Source organism: Oncorhynchus clarkii, chromosome 7 (assembly GCF_045791955.1).
Source record: "Oncorhynchus clarkii lewisi isolate Uvic-CL-2024 chromosome 7, UVic_Ocla_1.0, whole genome shotgun sequence".
Lineage (NCBI taxonomy): Eukaryota > Metazoa > Chordata > Actinopteri > Salmoniformes > Salmonidae > Oncorhynchus > Oncorhynchus clarkii.
Genome location: NC_092153.1, coordinates 41274949 through 41300600, shown reverse-complemented (window position 1 = coordinate 41300600; position 25652 = coordinate 41274949). Strand labels below are relative to the sequence as shown.

At 44.9% G+C, this 25652-nt stretch overlaps 1 protein-coding gene across 1 annotated transcript in view; it reads left to right on the top strand.

Moving 5' to 3' along the window:
- The window catches only part of LOC139413312 (kazrin-like), a 157260-nt gene extending 132178 nt beyond the window's left edge, over positions 1 to 25082 (top strand). Inside the window, exons 5-17 of the mRNA XM_071160527.1 lie at positions 8152 to 8340; positions 15161 to 15297; positions 16003 to 16173; positions 16980 to 17160; positions 17541 to 17674; positions 17998 to 18124; positions 21200 to 21405; positions 21693 to 21811; positions 21894 to 22125; positions 23935 to 24036; positions 24228 to 24394; positions 24503 to 24620; positions 24752 to 25082. Coding sequence (XP_071016628.1) covers positions 8152 to 8340; positions 15161 to 15297; positions 16003 to 16173; positions 16980 to 17160; positions 17541 to 17674; positions 17998 to 18124; positions 21200 to 21405; positions 21693 to 21811; positions 21894 to 22125; positions 23935 to 24036; positions 24228 to 24394; positions 24503 to 24620; positions 24752 to 24910 — 2042 coding nt within the window. The 3' untranslated portion in view covers positions 24911 to 25082. The remainder of the gene's footprint in view (positions 1 to 8151; positions 8341 to 15160; positions 15298 to 16002; positions 16174 to 16979; positions 17161 to 17540; positions 17675 to 17997; positions 18125 to 21199; positions 21406 to 21692; positions 21812 to 21893; positions 22126 to 23934; positions 24037 to 24227; positions 24395 to 24502; positions 24621 to 24751) is intronic.
- The last annotated feature ends 570 nt before the right edge of the window (positions 25083 to 25652 follow it).

Here is a 25652-nt window from a genome sequence, read left to right as displayed (position 1 = left end):
TGCTTCATGGGAAATGAAATGAATAGATTCGGAGTGGATAGTACGGCTATTCCAAGTGATGAGTGAAGGACCTCCGTGACCAGTAGAATCCTGTCTGTATATCCTCCCAGCAGAGAGAGGGAGAGGGGGTTTGTCTGAGGATGCCACAGAACACGCCGGCTATTAATAAGAAGGGCTCTATGTCAACCACACCCACACTTCTGTTTGACTATGAAGGATCGCTAGGCTCATATCATCTGCATGAGTAGTTGGATGAGGAGCAGCGGCCGATCTGTCATCCCCTCACGGCGATCCACAGTACAGCCCTCCTTTCCTGGGAATCGTCTCCTCTACGCGGTAATGATCAGAGATGCAGAGCGCACCAGGCAGCCACGCACACTTGCATTAGTATGCACGCACGCACGCAAACGCACGTTCTCACACACACACACATACCGATACAGACATCCAAGCATCACGTGACTCCTCCGTCACACACATAGAGCGGTTGGGAGTCTGGGGATGGAGGAGAGACAAAGAGACATGGATGCACAGATGCTCTGTGGCCTGGAGCAGACTATAAGATGTAATATATTCAGAACCATCGCCAGCTACTAAAACCTCACTGTAGGCATCCAAGCAACTTCATGAACCCCAGTAATGAAATACTAAATTAATCTAATTGAAAATTGGCTTCAGAAGTAAGGAGATGTCAAAGTGGAGGAAGCTTGGCCAGTCAGGTGACTACTGAATAGTTGTGTCATGAGAGGTCAGCGAGCCAGAGGGGGTTGGCCCAATGACTCCCTTTGATTGACAGCTGCCTGCAGCACCACAGCCAATGATGGGTCACGATAATCTCAGAGAGTTACAGGTGAATTCTATCTTAATGTAGCAGATGTAAAATAATCGCCTGAGCGGTGTCGGAAGAAAAACGGAAACATCCGGTTTTCAGGCTTTGCCTCTTCTCTGCTTTTCTCCTGAAAACCAGATGCTTCCGGTTTCTACCGGCCCCCTGCTGACAGTGGGTTAACGCCACATAATTAGCTGGAACGCAGTTCACATCATCAACAAACATGCTAACATTTCTGACTGTTGTTGCTGGAGCAGCACGGAGACGTCCTGAGTTTCTGAAACATGCTGTGTAAACGATTGATACGTTTATCTTCCTAGTTTTATAAAAAAAAAAAAAAAAAGACTTGAATGAAAAGGATGGCGGAGGGGAGGCAGGCGCTTGTGGTGAACCATTGTAATGACGTTCTGAGCCGTGTTTTATGGTGGTCTACTTAATGAGTCACACAGGGGCTTTTGTTCAGTGCAGTTTGAACCTCCCCAGCATCCTTTCTGTGCTTTTATCAGCCGCTAACAACGGCAAATTATTGTTAAATAAAAACTGAAAGGATTTGAAAGGGTTGAATATTTTGCTATTTAGTATCTCTAGTGACCTCAGTGCATTAGTGAATAATTCTCCAGGTAATTAGTGACCTTTTTTTACTACACTACAGTAATCTGCAATGCTACTGTAAAATATTGGTTGTCTGCACATTCTCTAAAAAGTCATTCATCTTCTCCCCCCAGCTCCAATTCCCCCTCTCCTCTCCATACTGGGTGTATTAGAGCTGTGCAGCACCAGCACAGACACACATGTTAATACACACGCTCCACACACACGCACACATGGATTTTGTATTGTAGATATGTGATAGTAGAGTCGTGGCCTGAGGGAACACACTTAACGTGTTGTGAAAAGTGTTATGAAATGGAATGGCGTGTAAATATTTTCAATTGTATATCAATGCCTTAATGTCGGTTGCCTAGGCAGCAGCTAATGAAGATCCTTAATAAATACATAAAACAAATACCAATCCCACCAGGGGAACACAGTGGGGAATAGCAGTGTAGAGAGAAACAGGGCCCAAATGTACGGGAGTGAAAATACCTCTCGTCCATGTTCGATTTCCAGATTATTGTGGGAACTGACAATCAAATAGTAATCCAAGGATTGTGAAGGTTTTAAACATATTGCGAGATTACAGCGTTCCTACTAATACTGCTTCTGCTTACCCAGTAAAACCCTTCCCTGTTCAGCCCTCCACACACAGTAGAACATAATACAGTAACCGTGGCTAGAAATACAGGATCAATGCTCTTAAACGATGGAGCTTTATGGAATGTACTGAGTGAGTGTGTAACACTCTTCTCTGGTTTCAAGCCCAGTGATACTGTGCCAGATGTATACAGACATGTCGCTGTCACTCCCCAGACATACAGTGTGAGTTCCATGTACTTTGTTCCACACATTAACGGAAGTAGATCAACCAGGCTAAGCAGCATCCATCCAACAGTACCCACACTGTTTCTCAAATAGAGAAAGCGGCCCCTGCAGTGTATGTAAATGGATATTGAAAATAATCATTTACAAGGTTAATATTGCTGTTAAGTGCGCTGTTTGTGCTCCAAGAATAATGTGGAATGTTTGAAAATGGAAATGTAAGAGACTAATTCATGCACATATTTGAGTTAGGTGATTATATTTTCAAAGGACCGTGGTTTGCCTAATCATTCGCTGTAAGCTCTTTCTCTCTGTTGTTCACTGGCAAATTCCCTGCTATAACAAACCCGAAGAACGTGTTCCATTTATTACACGGAATATTGCAGCCGGGGATGCAAATCATACATTTTCATACCCCGGTCAATCTAACAGGGTCCGTGGAGATGCTTGTTAAGATGACAGAGGTCTGCACAAGTTAACCACTGTGTAATGGACAGTTTCACACTGTATTAAAATGTTGTGTCTTTGCAAGAGTACAGTTCCACTCAGTTTGGACAATGCCGGTGGATATTTATAGTAAACACAGTGTAGCTGAGAGTTGAAGGACAAATTTGGTGTCGCTCCGGGTAGCCATTGTGGCTACCTGGAACAAGAGAGGAGGAATGACCAAAGCCTCTGGCATAGTAACAGATGCAGAGGGAGGCGACACCCGTCCAGACATTCCTACAGAGCATACCACATTAGAGGTAGAGCAGATAGAGCAGATAGAGCTGCTATCAAGCATGTGTTTGACACTCGTATCAAACACACAGCACGGGCACCTGGCTCATGCCTCTGGCTTCTTTTAGCCACAAAGCAAACAGCCACTAGACCTACCTGCTCAGTCAGGCGTGTCATGACTCTCTCCAGATTCTGAATGGAGAAGCCAGTGGGAGGGAAGAGCACGGGTTGATGGCCTGGTCAGACTCAGAGCAGCCCTGATGGAGCTTTTAAAAAAACATTTTTTAGAGTCATGGCTCAGAGAGGAATAGTTGAGTGGGCCACTGCTGAGTGAAGAGATGAGGTCTTCTTCTCTCCTCGGGAAGGTGGCTAACAGGAACAGGCATTCACCGTCTACTGGTGGGGCTATGACAGGAGACAAGAAATGATGCTAACAATAACAACAATACAACAGGCTAGGGGTAGGGCTGTAGAGGTCATGACATTTTGCCACCCCGGTGATTGTCAAGCAAATAACTGCCGGTCTCACGGCAATTGAGCGTTCATTAACATAAACACATTTAGCATTCCTGGCTTCCATGCATAGCCTACAAGCCATTAATGCAGACCTTTGGAACATTTGCATTTAAAAAAGTTGGATAAATCCATTTAATATACACCATCACAATAGATCCCGGTCTAAAGAAACATGATGTGAAGAAAGTGTAGTCTCTTTCAGAAGAACAGAAAAGCATACTCTGAGTTGTCCTTATGTTAGGTCCTGATCTATGCCATATGGCTGTGGGCTACACTAGTTCATTTAGCAGACAAAATTTGCTTAGAAATGCGTGGCATTGTTTTATATTTTATAGTATGAAGAATACAATTGAACAAAGCTGAATATAATAGAAAGGATATTTTCTCCAAACGATTTGAGGGAGTGCGCACAAACGGCTATTCTGTGTTGAGCGGTTAACAAATAAATCAGTATTTCTATATACTTAATTTAGAGTTATTTATGCAACTTAGTTGTGATACAAATGTTGTGCTATATGTTTGTATTTTTAATACATTCTAAGGCTGCATGATGCAACTCTAATGATGATTTGAAAAAAGTTGCATGAAAGGCATGAGCTCTGCTTTGTTTCTTGCACAAGCTGTACACACTTCATCAGTCTCTCATTCACATTTTGACAAGCACTTGATAATGCCTCAAATTTCTCAGCTGCATCCCCTTTGTGTGGCTGTAATGCCCCCCCCCCCAAAAAAAAATCCATTCCTTTTGCGGCCAGTGGCAGTTGTGCCCATGGGCTGATATAATCACTATAATTCCCTTCTCTCGGCTGCTTGCCGAAGTATCTCTCCATCATGTGATTGGGTCTTTCTCACAGGCTACAAGTGAAGACATAAACATCTGGTACGCAACTGCGCCGAGGCGCATTTTGAAGATATTGGAAGAACATTCCACATTTACTTTTCATCAGCCAACAAGATGAGTAGGCCTAGCGAACAGCTAAAGCACTAGCCTATGTCAATATAATATCCCCCATAGTACAAAAGTTGACCTATTTCTGTGCAAGAAATACATATTCCAAACATAGTCTGGGACAATTGTGGGATGCGATAGATCCTAAATTAATACAACCACTAGCATCAAGAAACCTGATTTTAAGCAATGAGCCTGACGCAACAGATGAGAACGTTTAGCTTAAAATGTTGCTCAACTATTGGGTTATTTCTTCACATTATAAGTGCAGCAGTGCACACACAGCAGTAGGCTATAAGCGTGAATGCTGCATTAGCAGGAAAACGCCATTCTCAAAAGTGACCGCAAATGTGAATATGCATGTTATGCTTTTATTGTAAAAGGTCATTTTTATGGTGAAAAGGATCTTCCCCAAACTTGACACTCACACGTATGTATGCCAGTTAGGCTCTACACACCCTTTGTAAAGCGGATTAATGTGCTTAATTTTAAGAAGTTATTTGGCCACTTTAGTTGTGATACAAACCTTATCAAAACATATGCGCCTATGGGCTAGGCTACATGAGATGTGCGACTATGATTTGAAAAAGTTGTCAAAAAACATACGCTGTTTCTTGCCTTAAGCTGGGCATCATTCGCAAGTGATAATATATCATTGACAAGTGATAGGCTAATATTGTCACCCATCAGACATATACTAAATAATGTATGTGTGAAATTTGTTTGGCTTTAGAATGGACCATTATCATCCAACCGTCTCAAAGCGGGGGCAGCGGGAAAAAAGACATGTCATCTATGCTTTTCCCGTGGTTCATTTTCAGCCTGTCGGGTAGGCTATACTCCTGTTATAAAGAGAAGCAATGTGCCTAACATTAGGAAAGCTGAGAAATAAATATAGTAGGCCTAACCTATAGAAAGCTGATGGGATCCTCCTCTTTTTAATAGAGGCCATCATTCTGTTTTTTCACGCAGTTGCCTAGCCTATAGAAATTTTGTAATTAAACGGTCACGCGGAATTTAACTGCAGTCATGACTCGTGACCACTGGTTGGTCAGTAATACAGTCACCGTAACAGCCCAAGCCAGGGGACATTATGGCCAGTCAGTACAAACAATTTATTTTGGCTTATTCTTCAATAGTGTATACAAAAAGATAACCTCTCAGGCTTGTCCCACACGTGTGCCTTGCAAAATTCCGGGAACCTTTAATACATTCCCTGTTTTTCACGAAATCAGGAGGGAATAAGCAGGAAATCCAGAATCCTCCAACCAGGAAAGCTAGAAATTCCCGGAATTTTGCAACCTACGTATGCCTGTGCATTATGTGAGAAAAAAACAACCAAACACGATTAATTTCACGATGTGCATGTTTTTAAACCAAACTGACGACGAGACGCTGTGCAGCCTCTCTTCTCCTGATGATGTCACTGCCAACAGGCTTATCTGAACTGAAATATCTCTGGGGGGGGGGGAAGATTCTCCAGGATTTGCCTTGCCTTCATTTCATACCGACTGTGAGGCAGGCAGGGAGGGAGGCAGGGAACCTGAAAGAGGAGTGATTATGCAGCTCAGAGCTGAAAGTGGGGAGTAATGGCAGGATGAGGATGGGGGGGATCGATGGGAAAGTGTATTTGAGGGAATTAGGGTGCTGATTGCTTGTGCTTAAATCACCCTCTGTTCGGCTCCCACAGTATCTAGAGAATCTCTGAGTGCTCGCCATGTGTCTGTATCGCTTATGTGTCTGTCCCCCAGGTCTGTTTCAACTGTGTACACTCTCTACGGTGCCGGTGATGACCATTTCCTTGAAGTAGCCTACTTACCTCTACATGTAATTCTACATGATCATTATCATACACATAGAACGATATCACATTCGAGTTAAACGGACCTGAAACACTCTCCGGCGTAGGGAGGGGGGGACACACAATGACTGCATGTCCTATAACCATAGGGAATAAGATGGTTCACAGCCATTTTGAAAATGGCTGACTCTTTGTTTCTTTTTTTGTTGATCTTCCACGTTAGCAACCTCGGCGCGTTATGTCTGCTGGGACATAATTGTATGATACTATCACACCGAGAGGAGGGGGCATTTAGACCCTCTCAGCCATAAAACAGAACCGCAGATCATATTTATTTCACAGCTAGGGATCATACTTGTCACACTACAGATAGCTCTAATGGCGCAGATAGGACTGCAGATTGTCTGAACAGCGCGTAACTGCCTGGGACGTGTACTTCGAACTTGTGTCTGGCTGCTCTTCTCCACAGAGTGATCAAAGGCGGCAGCCGGCCTCACCTGCAACAACTAAGCAAGCCTGTATAGGTAAACAAATGAGTGGATTTAGCGGGCGAGAAGGCTATGAAAGGTTGCTGTCTCTCCAGGAAACTACCTCCTTATGCCATGTACAATACGGAGCTGCTGCCCAGCGGGTCTCTTCACAGCCAGAGTCGACAGTGACCCTTCCTCTCTTATCTGGGCCTCTGCAGCCCAACACAGTCTGGCTACAATGCCCTTGGCTATCTTAGACCAGAGGAAGGATAGTGGCCAAAACGGTCCAAAACCACTTCCAGGAGCCATCAGATTTGTACAGGTGGTCTCCCAGGTACCAACCAACCCTTTCCCTGCGTAGGGGCAGGGCTGGAAGTGTTTTGGCCACTGATTTCTGCTGCTGGTCAAGCTTCTTCCCAGACATACTAACATTGTGCATCATTCTAAACCATTATAGATATTCAAGAATGTTCAAGAAGCTAGTGCGAAAATATTACTCGGTATGACAAGGCCATTCCTTTGTTGTGGTGGCCCTTATGAGGCAAAAAAAAAAAAAACTGTAAACAAACCCCAGTTAGTCAATACCTTATAAAATGGAGGCCCAGTTTAGCGTATTTGTGTTCTGTGTTGCTTGCCTTGGTGAACGTGTTTGTGTATTAGGAGATACTGTGCCAATTACGGTCTTGATTCTCTCTGTTTCTCTGTGCGGTTTCCTTGGTTTCCTGCTCTTGTTTATCACTCTAAGTCCCTAAGCTCCCAGAGGGCTGTGAGGCGTATGTCAGTGGAAAGGCACGGAGCTAAAGAACACGGCTGAAGCTTGTTTTCCAGATAGATTTTTTTTTGATAGTCTTATCAAACCACTGTCTCTCACCGCTCTGTAGCCTTGCCAGTTTGAGTCCTGAGACTGTCACTCCTCATTTAACTCTGTCTCTCCATCACCCATGGCTTCAGCTTAGATAGAGCCTGCTGTGCGTGTGAATGTGTGTGCGCGTGTGCGTCTGCATCTGAGCGAGCTTGTGCATGTGTTGTTGTGGGTTTTCCTCTCTGAACAGGTGTTGAGTTGAGCCTAATTATTGCACTCGCTCTGCTCCTCTCCCTTTAAGTTTGTCACCCTGTTTCACACCCCCCCTCCTCTCCCTCTTTCTGATATCGACTCTCACGACTTCCACCGTCTCCCTCGATCATTCGCTCTGCCTTTCTCCCCCTCTCAACTTCTCCCTCCTACATTCCCCTTCTCTTTTCCTCCTCTCTGTTTTTACTTCCATTCCATTCTCCTCTCCACTCATCCTTCCCCACCCCTTCTCTGTTCCTTATTCTTTCATTTCATTCTCTCCATTTCTCACCTCAAGGGGTTAAAAGCAGAAAGAGATTTCTGTGGACTGTAAGGAATGGACAAATAGGTACATTCTTCCTCTAACTTCTCTCTCTCTCCTCTGTTCCTCCGTAGTGTTGCTGCGTGAGGAGGTGGCCCAGCTGCAAGAGGAGGTGCACCTGTTGAGGCAGATGAAGGACATGTTGAGTAAGGACCTGGAGGAGACCCAGGGCTGCTCCTCTCACCTCCTTTCAGCCACTGAGCTCCGTGTGCAGCTGGGAGACAAGGAGCAGGAGCTGGACCGCGCCAAGGAGGCCTTACAAGGTCAGCACGACCCCCCGTAGTGCTCACCTACTACCCTGTCCTACCTGAGTCCTACCCTACTGTCCTACCTGAGTCTGCCCTACTGTACTTCCTGAGTCTTACCTGAGGCCTTCCCTACTGTCCTTCCTGAGTCCTACCTGAGGCCTCCACTACTGTCCTTCCTGAGTCCTACCTGAGGCCTTCCCTACTGTCCTTCCTGAGTCCTACCTGAGTCCTACCCTACTGTCTTACCTGAATCCTACCCTACGGTCCCTCCTTGAGTCCCACCTACCGTTCTACCAGAGTCCTACCCTTCTGTCCTACCTGAGTCTGCCCTACTGTACTTTCTGAGTCTTACCTGAGGCCTTCCCTACTGTACTTCCTGAGTCCTACCTTGAGTCCTACCCTACTGTCTTACCTGAGTCTGCCCTACTGTACTTCCTGAGTCTTACCTGAAGCCTTCCCTACTGTCCTTCCTGAGTCCTACCTGAGGCCTCCCCTACTGTTCTTCCTGAGTCCTACCTGAGGCCTTCCCTACTGTCCTTCCTGAGTCCTACCTGAGTCCTACCCTACTGTCTTACCTGAATCCTACCCTACGGTCCCTCCTTGAGTCCATCCTACCATTCTACCAGAGTCCTACCCTTCTGTCCTACCTGAGTCCTACCCTACTGTCCTACCTGAGTCCAACTACTGTCTTACCTGAGTCCTACCATACTGTCCTACCTGAGTCCTACCCTACTGTCCTACCTGAGTCCTACTACCATCCTACCTGAGTCCTACTACTGCCCTACCTAAGACCTACCCTACTGTCCTACCTGAGTCCAACTACTGTCCTACCTGAGTTCCTACTACTGTCCTACCTGAGTCCTACCCTACTGTCCTACCTGAGTCCTACACTACTGTTCTACCCGACTCCACCCTACTGTCCTACCTGAGTCCTACCCTACTGTCCTATCTGAGTCCTATCCTACTGTTCTACCCGAGTCCAAATATACTACACAGTCCCATATGTTTCTCACACAGCTCAGTCAAACCCACTTCATCTCAGTAGAGATAACATCAGTTTATCACTCAACACATCAGTCAATCCCTTTAAAAATGTAATCTGACGTAATTGTGTCTGGTATGGGCCATATGTTTATCTAAACACGAACTGTGTGGTATAGAAATCGTATCTGTCATCTCAATCTCCTACCAGTCGTGATGTGTGTGTGAGGTAGATAAAGTCAATACCTTCTGCCTGTTCTATCCTTCCAACATTGTCAGTAATGAGATCTGTTCATCAGTCCACAGTCGAGGCTCAGTTCTTGTAAGGTTGAGATCCATAAATGGTAGCACAAAGGCATTGCTTTATGATCCAGTGTATGCTTTTGGCTTGGAGTGGAATGCTATGTAGAGTATGTGGTAGTGAGAAGAGACAGCTTGTCATCATACTGTGTCCAAGTGTGGTTCGTCAACTCCTCTAACCCCTACCCCGCAAAGCAATATTTTACAGATAAATATTTACTTGCTTACTTCCCAAGGAAAGCAAAGTTAACGAAGTTATCCCCTTCTGAGGCAGACTGGCTGTGTGTAGAATGGGGGCAGCGTGAAAACGTAAAGAAGACAAACCCTATCACTCATCTCTAACATCCCCCCAATCTATCCCTCCTCCCCTCCTCTGTCTTCCTCTCTTCCGCACAGGGAGCAACAGGCGGGAGGTGGCGTGCTCATAGATGTAGAGCTCTCTTGTGTAACTGTTGAAGAACAGGTTTAAATGTTGAGTGAGGAGAGTTATGGTGGAACATGCACATTGGGAATGCTTAAGCCTCAATGAATGCCACCTGTGTTGCGGTTAGTGCGAGGACGGCTTCTCCTTTTCCTTGAATAAAGAGCTTCAGGAATACTGTTCGTAAGTCACAATCTTACTCTGCCTGTCAAGCCTTTCTCTGCATTCCTGTCCTACAAATACAGCTGATGAGTTATGGTCTCTACTGAAAAGCAAGTTTCAACCCTGGAAGTTGGCTGTTTTTAAACAGTGCTCTCTGTGTAGCAAATGCCGTTATGCATAGAGCGTATTTAGGAAAGGATTGGTGAATGTGGTCTCCACATCGGTCTGTGTGGTTATGTGACTATCTGCTACTGATCCGAGAGCATTACATCATTTACTCCATGGTGCTTCTATGGAAAAACAGTGTTGCTCTTCCTGGGATTTTACAATATGTCACAGTGCCATCTTGTGGCAATCCAATGTACAGTGCATTCGGAAAGTATTCAGACCCCTTAACTTTTCCCACATTTTGTCACATTGCATTACTCTAAAATGTATTGAATAGTTTTTTCCCCCTCATCAGTCTACACACAATAGCCTATAAGGACAAAGTGAAAACTGGTTTTTAGAAATGTTTGCAAATGTATTCAAAATAAAACACTGAAATATCACATTTACATAAGTATTCCGACCCTTTACTCAGTACTTTGTTGAAGCACCTTTGTCAGCGATTGCAGCCTTGAGTCTTATTGGGTATGACGCTACAAGCTTGCCACACCTGTATTTGGGGAGTTTCTTTCATTCTTCTCTGCAGATCCTCTCAAGCTCTGTCAGGTTGAATGGGGAGCGTCACTGCATAGCTATTTTCAGGTCTCTCCAGAGATGTTAGATCGGGTTCAAGTCCGGGACATGGCTGGGCCACTCACATTCAGAGACTTGTCCCGAAGCTCCTGCATTGTCTTGGATGTTTGGTTAGGGTCGTTTTCCTGTTGGAAGGAAAACTGGACAAGAAGAATACCTATGTAAGAATACTGTTCATTGACTACAGCTCAACATTCAAAACCATAATACCCTCCAAGCTCATCATTAAGCTAGAGACCCTGGGTCTCAACCCCGCCCTGTACAATTGGGTCCTAGACTTTCTGACGGGCCTCTCCCAGGTGGTGAATGTAGGAAACAACATCTCCACTTCGCTGATCCTCAACACTGGGGCCCCACAAGGGTGCGTGCACAGCCCCCTCCTGTACTCCCTGTTCACCCATGACTGTGTGGCCATGCACTACCCTAAAACTCAATCATCAAGTTTGTAGACGACACAAAAGTAGTAGGCTTAATACCAACAACGATGAGACGGCCTACAGGGAGGAGGTGAGGGCCCTCGGAGTGTGGTGTCAGCAAAACAACCTCTCACTCAATGTCAACAAAACAAAGTAGATGATCGTGGACTTCAGGAAACAGCAGAGGGAGCACCCCCGTATCCACACAATGGGCAAACTGAAATGGTCCACCCACACAGACAGTGTGGTGAAGGTGCAACGGCGCCTCTTCAACCTTAGGAGGCTGAAGACATGTGGCTTGTCACCTAAAAGCATCACAAACTTTTACAGATGCACAATGGAAAGCGTCCTGTCAGGCTGCATCTCCGCCTGCAACTGCACCGCCCACAACCGCAAGGCTCTCCAGAGGGTGGTGCGGTCTGCACAACGCATAACCGGGGACAAACTACCTGCCCTCCAGGACACCTACACCACCCGATGTCACAGGAACAAGAACAACAACCACCCAAGCCACTGCCTGTTCACCCCGCTACCGTCCAGAAGGCGAGGTCAGTACAGGTGCATCAAAGCTGGGACCGAGAGACTGAAAAACAGCTTCTATCTCAAGGCCATCAGACTGTTAAACAGCCATCACTAACACAGAGAGGCTGCAGCCTACATACAGACTTGAAATCATTGGCCACTTTAATAAATGGATCACTAGTCACTTAAATAATGCCACTTTTATAATGTTTACATATCTTGCATTACTCATCTCATATGTATATTCTGTATTTTATACTATCTATTGCATCTTGCCTATGCCACTCTGTCATTGCTCATCCATACATTTATATTTATATATTCGTATTCCATTCCTTTACTTAGATTTGTGTGTATTAGGTAGTTGTTGTGGAATTGTTAGATTACTTGTTAGATATTGCTGCACTGTCGGAACTAGAAGCTCAAGCATTTCGCTACACGCAATAACATCTGCTAACCATGTGTATGTGACCGATATGATTTGATTTGATTTGAGGTGAACTTTCACCCGAGTCTTAGGTCCTGAGCGCTCTGGAGAAGGTTTTCTTCAAGGATCTCTCTGTACTTTGCTCTATTCATCTTTCCCTCGATCCTGACTACTCTCCCAATCCCTGCCGCTGAAAAACATCCCCACAGCATGATGCTGCCACCACCGTGCTTCACCATAGGGATGGTGCCAGGTTTCCTGCTGATGTGATGCTTGGCATTTTGTCCAAATATCATCAGACCAGAGAATGTTGTTTCTCACGGTCTGAGTGTTCTTTATGTGCCTTTTACTGAGGAGTGGCTTCCATCTGGCCACTCTACTATAAAGGCCTGATTGGTGGAGTGCTGCAGAGATGGTTGTCCGTCTGGAAGGTTCTCCCATCGCCATAGAGGAACTCTGAAGCTCTGTCAGAGTGACGATTGGGTCCTTGGTCACCTCCCTGACCAAGGCCCTGCTCCCCCGATTGGACAGTCTGGCCGGGCGGCCAGCTCTATGAAGAGTCTTGGGGTTCCAAACTTCTTCCATTTAAGAATGATGGAGGCCATTGTATTCTTTGGGACCTTCAATGCTGCAGAAATATTGTGCCTTGACACAATCCTATCCCGAAGCTCTACGGACAATTCTTTCAAGCTCATGGCTTGGTTTTTTCTCTGACATGCACTGTCAACTGTGGGACCTTATATAGATACAGTTGAAGTTGGAAGTTTACATGCACTTAGGTTGGAGTCATTAAAACTAGTTTTTCAACCACTCCACAAATTTCTTGTTAACAAACTGTAGTTTTGGCAAGTTGGTGGGGACATCTACTTTGTGCATGACACAAGTAATTTTTCCAACAATTGTTTACAGACAGATTATTTCACTTATAATTCACTGTATCACAATTCCAGTGGGTCAGAAGTTTACATACACTAAGTTGACTGTGCCTTTAAACAGCTTGGAAAATTCCAGAAAATTATGTCATGGCTTTAGAAGCTTCTGATAGGCTAATTGACATCATTTGAGTGAATTGGAGATGTACCTGTGGGTTTATTTCAAGGCCTACATTCAAACTCAGTGCCACTTTGCTTGACATCATGGGAAATCAAAATAAATCAGCCAAGACCTCAGAAGAAACATTTTACACCTCCAAGTCTGGTTCATCCTTGGGAGCAATTTCCAAATGCTTGAAGGTACCATGTTCATCTGTACAAACATTAGTGCGCAAGTATAAACACCATGGGACCCCGCAGCCGTCATGCCGCTCAGGAAGGAGACGTGTTCTGTTTCCTAGAGATGAACGTGCTTTGGTGTGAAAAGTGCAAATCAATCCCAGAACAACAGCAAAGGACCTTGTGAAGACGCTGGAGGAAATGGGTACAAAAGTATCTATATCCAGAGTAAAACAAGTCCTATATCGACACAACCTGAAAGGCCGCTCAGCGAAGAAGAAGCCACTGCTCCAAACCACCATTAAAAAAAGCCAGACTACAGTTTGCAACTGCACACGGGGACACATTTTACTTTTTGGAGACATGTCCTCTGGTCTGATGAAACAAAAATAGAACTCTTTGGCCATAATGTTATGTTTGGAGGAAAAAGTGGGAGGCTTGCAACCCGAAGAACACCATCCCAACCGGGAAGCACGGGGGTGGCAGCATCATGTTGTGGGGGTGAATTGCTGCAGGAGGGACTGGTACACTTCACAAAATAGATGGCATCATGAGAAGGAACATTTTGTGGATATATTGAAGCAACATCTCAAGACATCAGTCAGGAAGTTAAAGCTTAGTCGCAAATGGGTCTCCCAAATGGACAATGACCCCAAGCATACTTCCAAAGTTGTGGCAAAATGGCTTAAGGACAACAAAGTCAAGGTATTGGAGTGGCCATCACAAAGCCCTGACCTCAATCCCATAGAACATTTGTGGGCAGAAATGAAAAGTGTGTGCGAGCAAGGAGGCCTACAAACCTGACTCAGTTACACCAGCTCTGTCAGGAGGAATGGGCCAAAATTCCCCCAATTTATTGTGGGAAGCTTGTGGAATGCTACCCGAAACGTTTGACCCAAGTTGTAAACTTCTGACCCACTGGGAATGTGATGAAATTAATAAAAGCTGAAATAAATAATTCTCTCTACTATTATTCTGACATTTCACATTCTTGAAATAAAGTGGTAATCCTAACTGACCTAAAACATGTAATTTTTACTAGGATTAAATGTCAGGAATTGTGAAAAACTGAGTTTAAATGTATTTGGCTAAGGTGTATGTAAACTTCCGACTTCAACTGTAGGTGTGTGCCTTTCCAAATAATGTCCAATCAATTGAATTTACCACAAATTGTAGAAACATCTTAAGGTTGATCAATGGAAACAGGATGCACCTGAGCTCAATTTCAAGTCTCATAGCAAGAGGTCTGAATACTTATGTAAGTAAATTGTTTCTGTTTTACATTTTTTTTTACATTTGCAAAAAGTTCTAAAAACCTGTTTTTGCTTTGTCGTTATGGGGAATTGTGTGTAGTTTGATGAGGTTAAAGAGTAATTTAATCAAATTTAGAATAAGGCTGTAACGTAACAAAATGTGGAAAAAGTGAAGGTGTCTGAATACTTTCCGAATGCACTGCAACTGCATATTTGACCCAACCTTTGGTCAAAGCCATTAGCCCTGATTTGTGTGTGTGTGTGTGTGTGTGTGTGTGTGTGTGTGTGTGTGTGTGTGTGTGTGTGTGTCTGTGTGTCTGTGTGTCTGTGTGTGTGTGTGTGTGTGTGTGTGTGTGTGTGTGTCTGTGTGTGTCTGTGTGTGTGTCTGTGTCCCCCCACAGCTATGAAGTCTGACCGTAAGCGTCTGAAGGTGGAGAAGGCCGACTTGGTGAACCAGATGCAGCAGCTGTACACCACACTGGAGAGCCGGGAGGAGCAGCTCCGAGACTTCATACGCAACTACGACCAGCACCGTAAGGTACATTACACTTAACTACGACCAGCACCGTAAGGTACGTTACACGCAACTACGACCAGCACCGTAAGGTACGTTACACTCAACTACGACCAGCACCGTAAGGTATATTACACTTAACTACGACCAGCACCGTAAGGTATATTACACTCAACTACGACCAGCACCGTAAGGTACGTTACACTCAAGTACGACCATCACCGTAAGGTACATTACACTTAACTACGTACAGCACCGTAAGGTACATTACACTTAACTACGACCAGCACCGTAAGGTACATTACACTCAACTACGACCAGCACCGTAAGGTACATTACACTCAACTACGACCAGCACCGTAAGGTACATTACACTCAACTACGACCAGCACCGTAAGGTATATTACACTCAAGTACGACCAGCACCGTAAGGTACATTACACTTAACTACATACAGCACCATAAGGTACATTACACTCAACTACGACCAGCACCATAAGGTACATTACACTCAACTACGACCAGCACCATAAGGTACGTTACACTCAACTACGACCAGCCGCGTAAGGTACATTACAATCCCTATACATACAGTAGCCAGATACACTCCAAGTATTTTGACTTAATATAACTGGGATTCATTGAGCAGTCAAGTGCTCACACACTGGTTTAAGGCAGTACTACAGTGTATGCTCTGAAGATCGACAGTGTCTGTGTGCTCTACTGTAGGAGAGTGAGGATGCTGTGAAGGCCCTGGCTAAGGAGAAGGACCTGCTGGAGAGGGAGAAATGGGATCTGAGGAGGCAGACCAAAGAAGCTACAGAGCAGGCCTGCATCCTGCGTTCTCACATGGACATGAAGGAGAACCGCATCAAAGAGCTCGAGGCTGAGCTCACAATGGTGAGACACACACACACACACGTACACTCACACACAGACACACACACGAAATGTGACACGCACACGCTGATATGCACTGACACACACATGCTGTGTTTTGCTCTGTAACGGAATTCATGCATTCTCTGCCTGGTTGCGGAGCTCCTTAGAGAGCCTGTTGTCTGTCTGTCTGACTGAGAGATGGCCTCATTATTCACTCCATGTCCTTAATTCCTCTCCGCTGCCAGTCAACAGCCAGCCCACCTTCTCTGTAGGGCTATGCTAGCTCCTCACTACCCTCAGCAGCAGCTGATAAGATTTATCAAAGCTAAAAGACTATATCTTTGTCACTGTCAAGTGCTCACAGACAGAGAATTATGCTAACCTTTATGGAGTGATCTGTCCCATCTAATCCCACACACATTTCAACACATTGTGCTGTGCCAAATATGAAGCGTAAACGCATATTTCAAATCAAATGTTATTGGTCGTAAACACGTATTTAGCAGATGTTATTGGTCGTAAACACGTATTTAGCAGATGTTATTGGTCGTAAACACGTATTTAGCAGATGTTATTGGTCGTAAACACGTATTTAGCAGATGTTATTGGTCGTAAACACGTATTTAGCAGATGTTATTGGTCGTAAACACGTATTTAGCAGATGTTATTGGTCGTAAACACGTATTTAGCAGATGTTATTGCGGGTGTAGCGAAATGCTTGTGTTAGCATATTTTAACACGTGTGTGTGTGTGTGTGTGTGTGTGTGTGTGTGTGTGTGTGTGTGTGTCACTATCTTACCACCCTGTGTGTGTATTTATGCCAGGCGAAACAGTCCCTGGCCACGTTGACTAAGGATGTGCCGAAACGCCACTCCCTGGCCATGCCCTCAGAGCCGGTGGTGAACGGCAGTCAGGAGTGGGCGATGCAGGGAGACTTGCCCCTCACCGCTGCCATCCGCCAGAGCCAACAGACCCTCTACCACGGACACACTGTGGACCGCCAGGGTAGGCTCACCTGTTTCTTTCTCTCTCTCTCTCTCTCTCTCTCTCTCTCTCTCTCTCTCTCTCTCTCTCTCTCTCTCTCTCTCTCTCTCTCTCTCTCTCTCTCTCTCTCTCTCTCTCTCTCTCTCTCTCTCTCTCTCTCTCTCTCTCACTCTCTCTCTCTCACACACACACACACACACACACACACACACACACACACACACACACACACACACACACACACACACACACACACACACACACACACACACACACACACACACACACACACACACACACACACACAAACAAACAAACAAACAAACAAACAAACAAACAAACAGCACAACCATTACTGTATTGAGGAGTCAGTGTGTCTAATGTGTGTGTCTCCTCTCTAGCGGTGGTCAGGATCAGTCCCTGTCACTCCCGCCAGCCCTCCATCATCTCGGACGCGTCAGCGGCTGACGGGGATCGGTCGTCCACCCCAAGCGACATCAACTCCCCCCGCCACCGGACCCACTCCCTCTGCAATGTAAGAGCTGCCTGGCCTCCCCGACCAAGTAATCACACCTCCACAATTCTCTATAAGTATCTTTCTGTACTCCTCTCTGTTCTGTCTGTCTTTCTTTTCTCTGCCTGCTCTTTCCCTTGGTTTAGTTCTGTTAAAGTATTAGTTTACTGTAGTTCTGTGATTTCATATGCAAGTTGTTTGTGAGAGAATCTCCCGGTTCATTTACTAACCTGAATGTCTGTGTGTCCTCTTCCCTCTCTCTTTCCTACTCCCCTCTGCCCCCTCTTTCTCTCTTCCTGCCCTCCCTCTCTCTTTCCTCCCGCTATCTCCTTCCCCTGGCCTAGTCTATGGAGGACCTGGAGGACCAGAAGCGTAAGACAAAGAAGAAGGAGAAGATGAGTCTGGGCTCCCTGTCCCGGGTGTTTGCTCGGGGAAAGCAGCGCAAGTCAATGGACCCGGGCCTGTTTGATGGTACATCCACCCCTGATTATTACATAGAGGAGGATGCCGACTGGTGATGGTGTGTGTGGATTTCTGTGTGGGTCTGGTTGTGTGCATGCAAGTGTGTGTGTGTGTGTGTGTGTGTGCGTGCGTGCGCGCGAGTGCATCCATGTGTGTCTGTCTGTGTGTGTGGATGGGTGTGTGTGTGCCGCCTGTTCCCAAAATAAAAACCAGAGAGACAACTGCTGCCCCCAGATAATGTACATTATCCTCAAAAATGTATGTATGTAAATTAAATATATATTTATAGATGTACATGTATGCATATGTATATATGTTTACATGCATATAAATATATAGACAGGATTGTTATGCGTTGACATGTTTATGCTGTGTTATCTTTTATTTGTCTTAAATATAAGTTTCTTTTTATAACTGGAGACTTGAAGGACAGCTGTGCATATGTAAATAGAAGTAATTCTGCACCTAGTGTTTGTAAATGTATTTTGTCTGATAACTGTTTTATTTTAGAGTTGCTTTTATCATATTTCTGGACTTGTTTTATTTAGAATCCTCCCATCCCAGTCTTATTTGGCCCATTCCTGACATTCTCATGAAAATATGAATGAGGAATACCCTCCACGTTGTAACTGGAGACTAAACATACTAGCACAACCCTGCTCCGAACCGAAGTATACTGGACCACTGGTATCATTTAGTAATAAAAAAAAACATTGAAGTGTATGGACCAACCATGTCTCTGAGCGTGACACTGAAACTAAATGTTAATAATATGACAATCATAAGGACATTTGATATTGTAGTTCACAGTGGACCAGTTTGTCCGCTGTTTCAGAATCGTCCCGCTATACAGCAACAGTAAGGACTTTGAAGCTACCTTTTGTTGTGCCACTGTAGAACAAGAGAACCTACTACAGCTGTGGGGGGGGAAGGCCTTATTGCTTATTCTGTCATATTGGATAATAGGGGAGGAACAGTACGTTTAAATAGCCCACTGGGCAGCATTGACAAATAGGATAGCATTAAATAGGATGATGCTGTGAGTGCCAGTGTGTGATCTGAATAGTGTGTTTGTATAGAGATAGGTTTAGGAGTATGGGAATGCTAGCTAGCTAGATTATTAATATGTGCTTGTTTGTGTAGGCCTCCTGCTCTGTTCTACCCATGCTGAATGTTTCAGACATCAATCGTTAAAGACTTACAGTACCCTGCCCAGCCTGTAGATGTGTTTGATCGATCCATAAACATTTCTTAGACTGAATGCTGAAAACCAAAATAAGGTTCCAAAACAATGGTTTTACAACAGGAAGCAAAAAAAAATGTAACACACAAAATAATTAAATGTTTGTGACTCGTATGCACACACACACACACACACACACACACACACACACTGTTTAAACGCATTTTAAATTGCCAAAGGTTCACTTTTGGTCTTTGATCAAACAGAACAGAGACAGAGTAGATGTGGGTCACTGTTAGCAATGCCTTGTAAGATCGCTTTTGTCCTTATTGAGTTGACAACTATCTAACGTGCCAGCGGTAAGCATAGGACTGTGCACTAAAACCCCTGCATGATTATCTGTGCTGCTTTGGTTAGGAATCTATTAGTTAGCAGTGAAAATAACAACCTCAAGCGTTCTCTGTTGTTCGTATACGCTAACCCCCCGAAACAAAACCCATTCCCATTTTTCATTCTCTTGCATCATTCTGGATGCAATTAACATTTTTTTCTGTTTGTTTTGCTATTTAGCATACAACCCCTCCTCATTTCTTACATTTGTGATTACGATAATAATCTGTTTAATGTTTTGTCATTCAGGAGATGTTGCATAAAAGAGTAAATCTATTAAGTATTTTATTTAAAGAACAGGAAGTAACTTCTAGGGTAAAAATGAACATGATAAATGATTGAAATAAAAATCTTATTTTAAAATAAAACCAGCAACCAAAGTATCCATGTGACGTTTTTCTGTTCCATGTCTAATCTGTTCTTGTGTCCTGGTGCCCCTCTCAACACTTCCTCTCTGGGCCATGTTGGATGGTGACTCCCTCCTTCCCTCACTCCCCAGAAAAGATACCCTCGTCTGTGATTTACCAAGTGTTTGTTTCCACACTGTGGGGATCATTCATTAAACCATGCTGAAGGGAAATGACCTGTGCTACTGAACAATTCATCGAGATTGTACTTCTGTAGGCCTCACTCTCAGCATGTTGACAAGGTTGAAGAAACACTTGCTGATCACTTGCTAAATCATCCGGGATTTTGCAGAGTACTTATTTGTTGGAAGCTTGTTTAAACAGGTTGTAAATTCACAGCAGATGTTAGTTATGAATAATGTGTCGTGTTTCTACTGTATCTCAATATTTAATCATTGCCCCTAGTGACTAAAAGTCACTCCATCCCCAACCTATCATTCAAACTCAGACATTCAAACTCAAACCTTAACCCAATTCACACAGCATTTGCTGAACAGTAAAACCATAGACTGACTTTAGGAAATGCATACTAATAGTTGTATTCATAAAATGTTTCCTGTATTTGTCAATGCTTGAGTCACCTGCTCAGTTGTGGCACCAGTTCTCACTTTGTAATATAAATTGTAGTGTGATGAGCCATTCATTAATGTCCTCATTATGGGCATCGAATCAGTACTCTAGACTGTAGAGAGACCTCGATAATACTCTGCTGTTGTGAATTACTCTGGCACCATCTTCTGGCTACATAGAGCAGTGGCTGACTGTTAATAGTCCTAAAGCAGTTTTTACACTTTCCTGGTCTCTGGTTTGAGACCCTCTGTCAGTCAATGACTCCTGTCATGAAATGGCATGTTAGATGCCGGGGGACATTACAGGTTGTTGGGAGTCGTCCAACAATCCCACGTGTTTCAGTAGACCGTACATATTGTAGGCATGTCAACATTTTACAGAGGGATATTAGTAATAGCCTAGGTACACAGTTATATATCCTCCCTTTTCTACTGTTCAATATGAGTTGGATGAGTCATTTTTGCCTCTCAATTCCTTTGACCCCAAACCCCTCCCCTGTCCTGTACTTCTACTTCCCCTGACCAATCCTGACAGACTCTGACAGCCTCTCCAGCCTATCAACACAACAACCCAGCCTATCAGACGGAGAGGAGCAGCTGGACCGCCTCCAGCAGATGGAGCTCACTCGGAACACACCCATGTCACTGTGGAAGGCAGGGGCGGTACAAGCCTGGCTGGAGGTTGTCATGGCAATGTCCATGTACCTTCGTGCTTGCTCGGAAAACGTCAAAAGCGGGAAGGTATGGCCTCTACGATTCAACATGTAACAAGTACCCATCCACTTTAAGTCTGCTTTCCGGACTTGTTTTTACAAAGCTTGTAATGACGGTAACAGCGATACTAAGAATCCCTCATCTTCCCAGGAAAACCGGGATTTCGGCATGCTTTCCTTCCTCATAGAATCTGCATTAGATCTAGTATTTCCTCGTCCATGCTTGCTTGCATGTTTGTGCTTTAGTCTGTGAGTGCTGTGCAGTGCAGGTGTATATTGATAAGAGTGCTCTGGGTGGGTGTCCCCTGGTTGCAGGTGCTGCTGGGGCTGACAGACGAGGACCTGGAGCTGGGACTGGGCATCAGTAACCCCATGCACCGCAGGAAGCTACGCCTCGCCATCGAGGACTACAGGGAGGCAGAGTCTGGCCAGGGGTGAGCTGGAACATCCACACACACACACACAAACAGGCCTGTATGCACACACATTGCTGAGTATGACCGTCTCAAATGTTAGGCTATCAAAGGCTGCTGAAATGGACCATCACTGGGTTGCCAAATCTTGGTTGAGTGACGTCGGGTTGCCCCAGTATTCCCAAGCCTTCCAAAGCCAACTGGTGGACGGCCGGGTGCTCAACTCCCTCAGCCGACGAGACCTGGAGAGACTCCTGAACATCACCACCCACTCCCACCAAACCAGCCTGCTCCTGGCCATCCAGCTCCTGCAATTGCTCAACTTCGACAAAGAGGTCAGACCTGTGTTCATTATCAATACTGTGACATTAGTGACCTCTCAGCCTCTCCTCCCGGTGTATTTGTGGAGTGATTACAGTAGTATCCGTACAGTAGAAACAGTACAGTAGTAACCGTACAGTAGTAACAGTACAGTAGTAAAAGTACAGTAGTAACCGTACAGTAGTAACCGTACAGTAGCAACCGTACAGTAGCAACCGTACAGTAGCAACGGTACAGTAGCAACGGTACAGTAGCAACCGTACAGTAGTAACAGTACAGTAGTAACCGTACAGTAGTAACCGTACAGTAGTAACCGTACAGTAGCAACCGTACAGTAGCAACCGTACAGTAGCAACAGTACAGTAGTAACCGTACAGTAGTAACGGTACAGTAGCAACCGTACGGTAGCAACAGTACGGTAGTAACAGTACGGTAGTAACCGCACGGTAGTAACAGTACGGTAGTAACAGTACGGTAGTAACAGTATGGTAGTAACAGTACGTAGTAACAGTACGGTAGTAACAGTACGGTAGTAACAGTACGGTAGTAACCGCACGGTAGTAACAGTACGGTAGTAACCGTACGGTAGTAACAGTACGGTAGTAACCGTACGGTAGTAACAGTACGGTAGTAACCGTACGGTAGTAACCGTACGGTAGTAACAGTACGGTAGTAACCGTACGGTAGTAACAGTAGGGTAGTAACAGTACGGTAGTAACAGCACGGTAGTAACCGCACGGAAGTAACAGGAGGGTAGTAACAGTACGGTAGTAACAGCACGGTAGTAACCGCACGGTAGCAACCGTACGGTAGTAACAGTAGTAGTAGCAGTACGGTAGTAACCGTACGGAAGTAACAGGAGGGTAGTAACAGTACGGTAGTAACAGCACGGTAGTAACCGCACGGTAGCAACCGTACGGTAGTAACAGTAGTAGTAGCAGTACGGTAGTAACAGTAGTAGTAGCAGTACAGTAGTAGCAGTACGGTAGTAACCGTACGGTAGTAACAGTACGGTAGTAACAGTAGGGTAGTAACAGTACGGTAGTAACCGTACGGTAGTAACAGTACGGTAGCAACAGTAGGGTAGTAACAGTACGGTAGTAACAGTACGGTAGCAACCGTACAGCAGCAACCGTACAGTACTGACAGTACAGTAGTGACCGTACAGTAGTGACGGTACAGTAGTAACCGTACAGTAGTAACCGTACAGTAGTAACCGTACAGTAGTAACGGTACAGTAGTAACGGTACAGTAACGGTACAGTAGCAGCCGTACAGTAGCAGCCGTACAGTAGTAACGGTACAGTAGTAACGGTACAGTAGTAACGGTACAGTAGTAACGGTACAGTAGTAACCGTACAGTAGTAACCGTACAGTAGTAACGGTACAGTAGTAACCGTACAGTAGTAACCGTACAGTAGTAACGGTACAGTAGTAACGGTACAGTAGTAACCGTACAGTAGTAACCGTACAGTAGTAACCGTACAGTAGTAACGGTACAGTAGTAACCGTACAGTAGTAACCGTACAGTAGTAACGGTACAGTAGTAACCGTACAGTAGTAACCGTACAGTAGTAACGGTACAGTAGTAACCGTACAGTAGTAACGGTACAGTAGTAACCGTACAGTAGTAACGGTACAGTAACGGTACAGTAGCAGCCGTACAGTAGTACAGTACAGTAGTAACCGTACTGCTGTAACTCTACTGTTGTAACCATAGTAACCGTACAGTAGTAACCGTACTTTTGTAACCGTACAGTAGTGATCGTACTGTTTTATAACAGTACATTAACAGTTCAGTATGTGTGTGTTGTTGGTGTACAGGTCCTGGAGGCTCGCCGAGCCCAGTGTGAGCACAAGGACCAGGACCCAGTGGTTTGGACATGCCACAGAGTCATAAAGTGGATCAGAGACATAGACCTAAAAGTGGGTCCTTTTCCTAGTACAGAAACATCAGAATGCACCTGGATTCCATTCAGACTGTCTCCGTTTTGGACCAATAGAGACTGGTGTATACACTAGATCCTGATAGGGAAGTTTGAGGCAAATTTAGCCAAGTTGTTTGCTTGCCATTGTTCTTGTTGGATAACATTATGTCCCTATGTCTCACTGGTCAGGAGTATGCTGACAGTCTTCATGGCAGGGGAGTCCATGGTGCTGTGTTGGCTCTGGACCCCTCATTTGATGCAGATGCCATGGCCAAGGCCCTGGGAATCCCCAGCCACAAACATATGCTTCATCGGCACATGTATGAGGAGATGAAGGCTCTCTCCATCCCTGCCAGGTGATTGGTCTCCCTATGTCATGTATGTTTTTAAGCTCCTTGGCAATAAGTAGAATGTTTTGTTGAATTTATAGCAGTGAAGTTAATTGACTCTTCCCTTCTTCCTAGGCAAACTAGTGTGGAGCAGGATTGTGAAGTGCCGGGAACGGGAGCCCCACCACAATCCTCTTCTGCTGTTAGCCGCTATAACGAGGAGATAGTGTCTATGAGACGAAGGTCAGGCAAGGTAAGAAGAAGCAACTTTAACCATTTTATTTATGAAGATGTCTCGACAAATGGTAGTTAATCGAAATTAGGCTGGACTGTTCCACTGGGTATGAATTCTGTTTTGACTTATTCTTCCTCTCATTTTCCCAGAGTCCTCTTCGGTTTAACCCAAAGATCGCCATTGGGCGGGGCCTTGGTTACCATGGCAGCTGTGGATCTCTGCCCAGAGAGGCACGGGTGCAGGCTGTGCCCAGGACAAAGGGAAGTCCCATGCACACCTACAAGAATGTAGAGATCACCAATGTCTGAACTGTGCCGTGTGGGGGATACAGGTGGTTGGCTCCAGGGGAAAAGCATTCAATATCAACAGAATTGCTGTTTTTTGACCATCTAAAATAAATCAAAATCTTCGTTTTTGGAATTGACCATTTTATTTTCAATTTCAGAAACATTTGATTTATTGTTCCACAGTAATAAATATCAGTGGACTTAATTAATGCCTAATGTTTGAATAGGAGAAAACTGTAAACACGTTGTAACGTTCAAAGCTCCACTTTGCAGTGAAAATGGTGGCATATTTCCTTTCAAAGAATGACCGTCACAATTGTTCTTTAACAAGGCATCTCTTGTAACATACATGGAGGAACATGATGGTAATAATGTGTTGGCGCATAGCAAAAGTCCATGGAGGGTGAAAGTGGTCTGTTCCCGTTGCCATGTCAGGAGGATGATCATTCACGGTGGTCAGGATCTCTGGAAGGAAGAAGCACGCCTGATGTCTCGGTCCATTGACGTCCATGCCCTGTTTCATGTATCTCACTGCCCGGCCTGGCCGGCCTCCGTGTGAAAGGAAAGAGATGTTGGCCCGGCCTGCCTGGGTTTCCTGGCTCAAATCAGTTGCAGATGTTCACTACTTGTCTGGAACTTGGGACCCATATCTTCGGGAAAACCGCCATTCCCTGGGTTCCATGTAAGTTTAGAATTACATTCCCATATTGTGAGAGATAACTGGCCTTGAGTTAAGACAACAGCCATCAGGAGAATAAGGTGG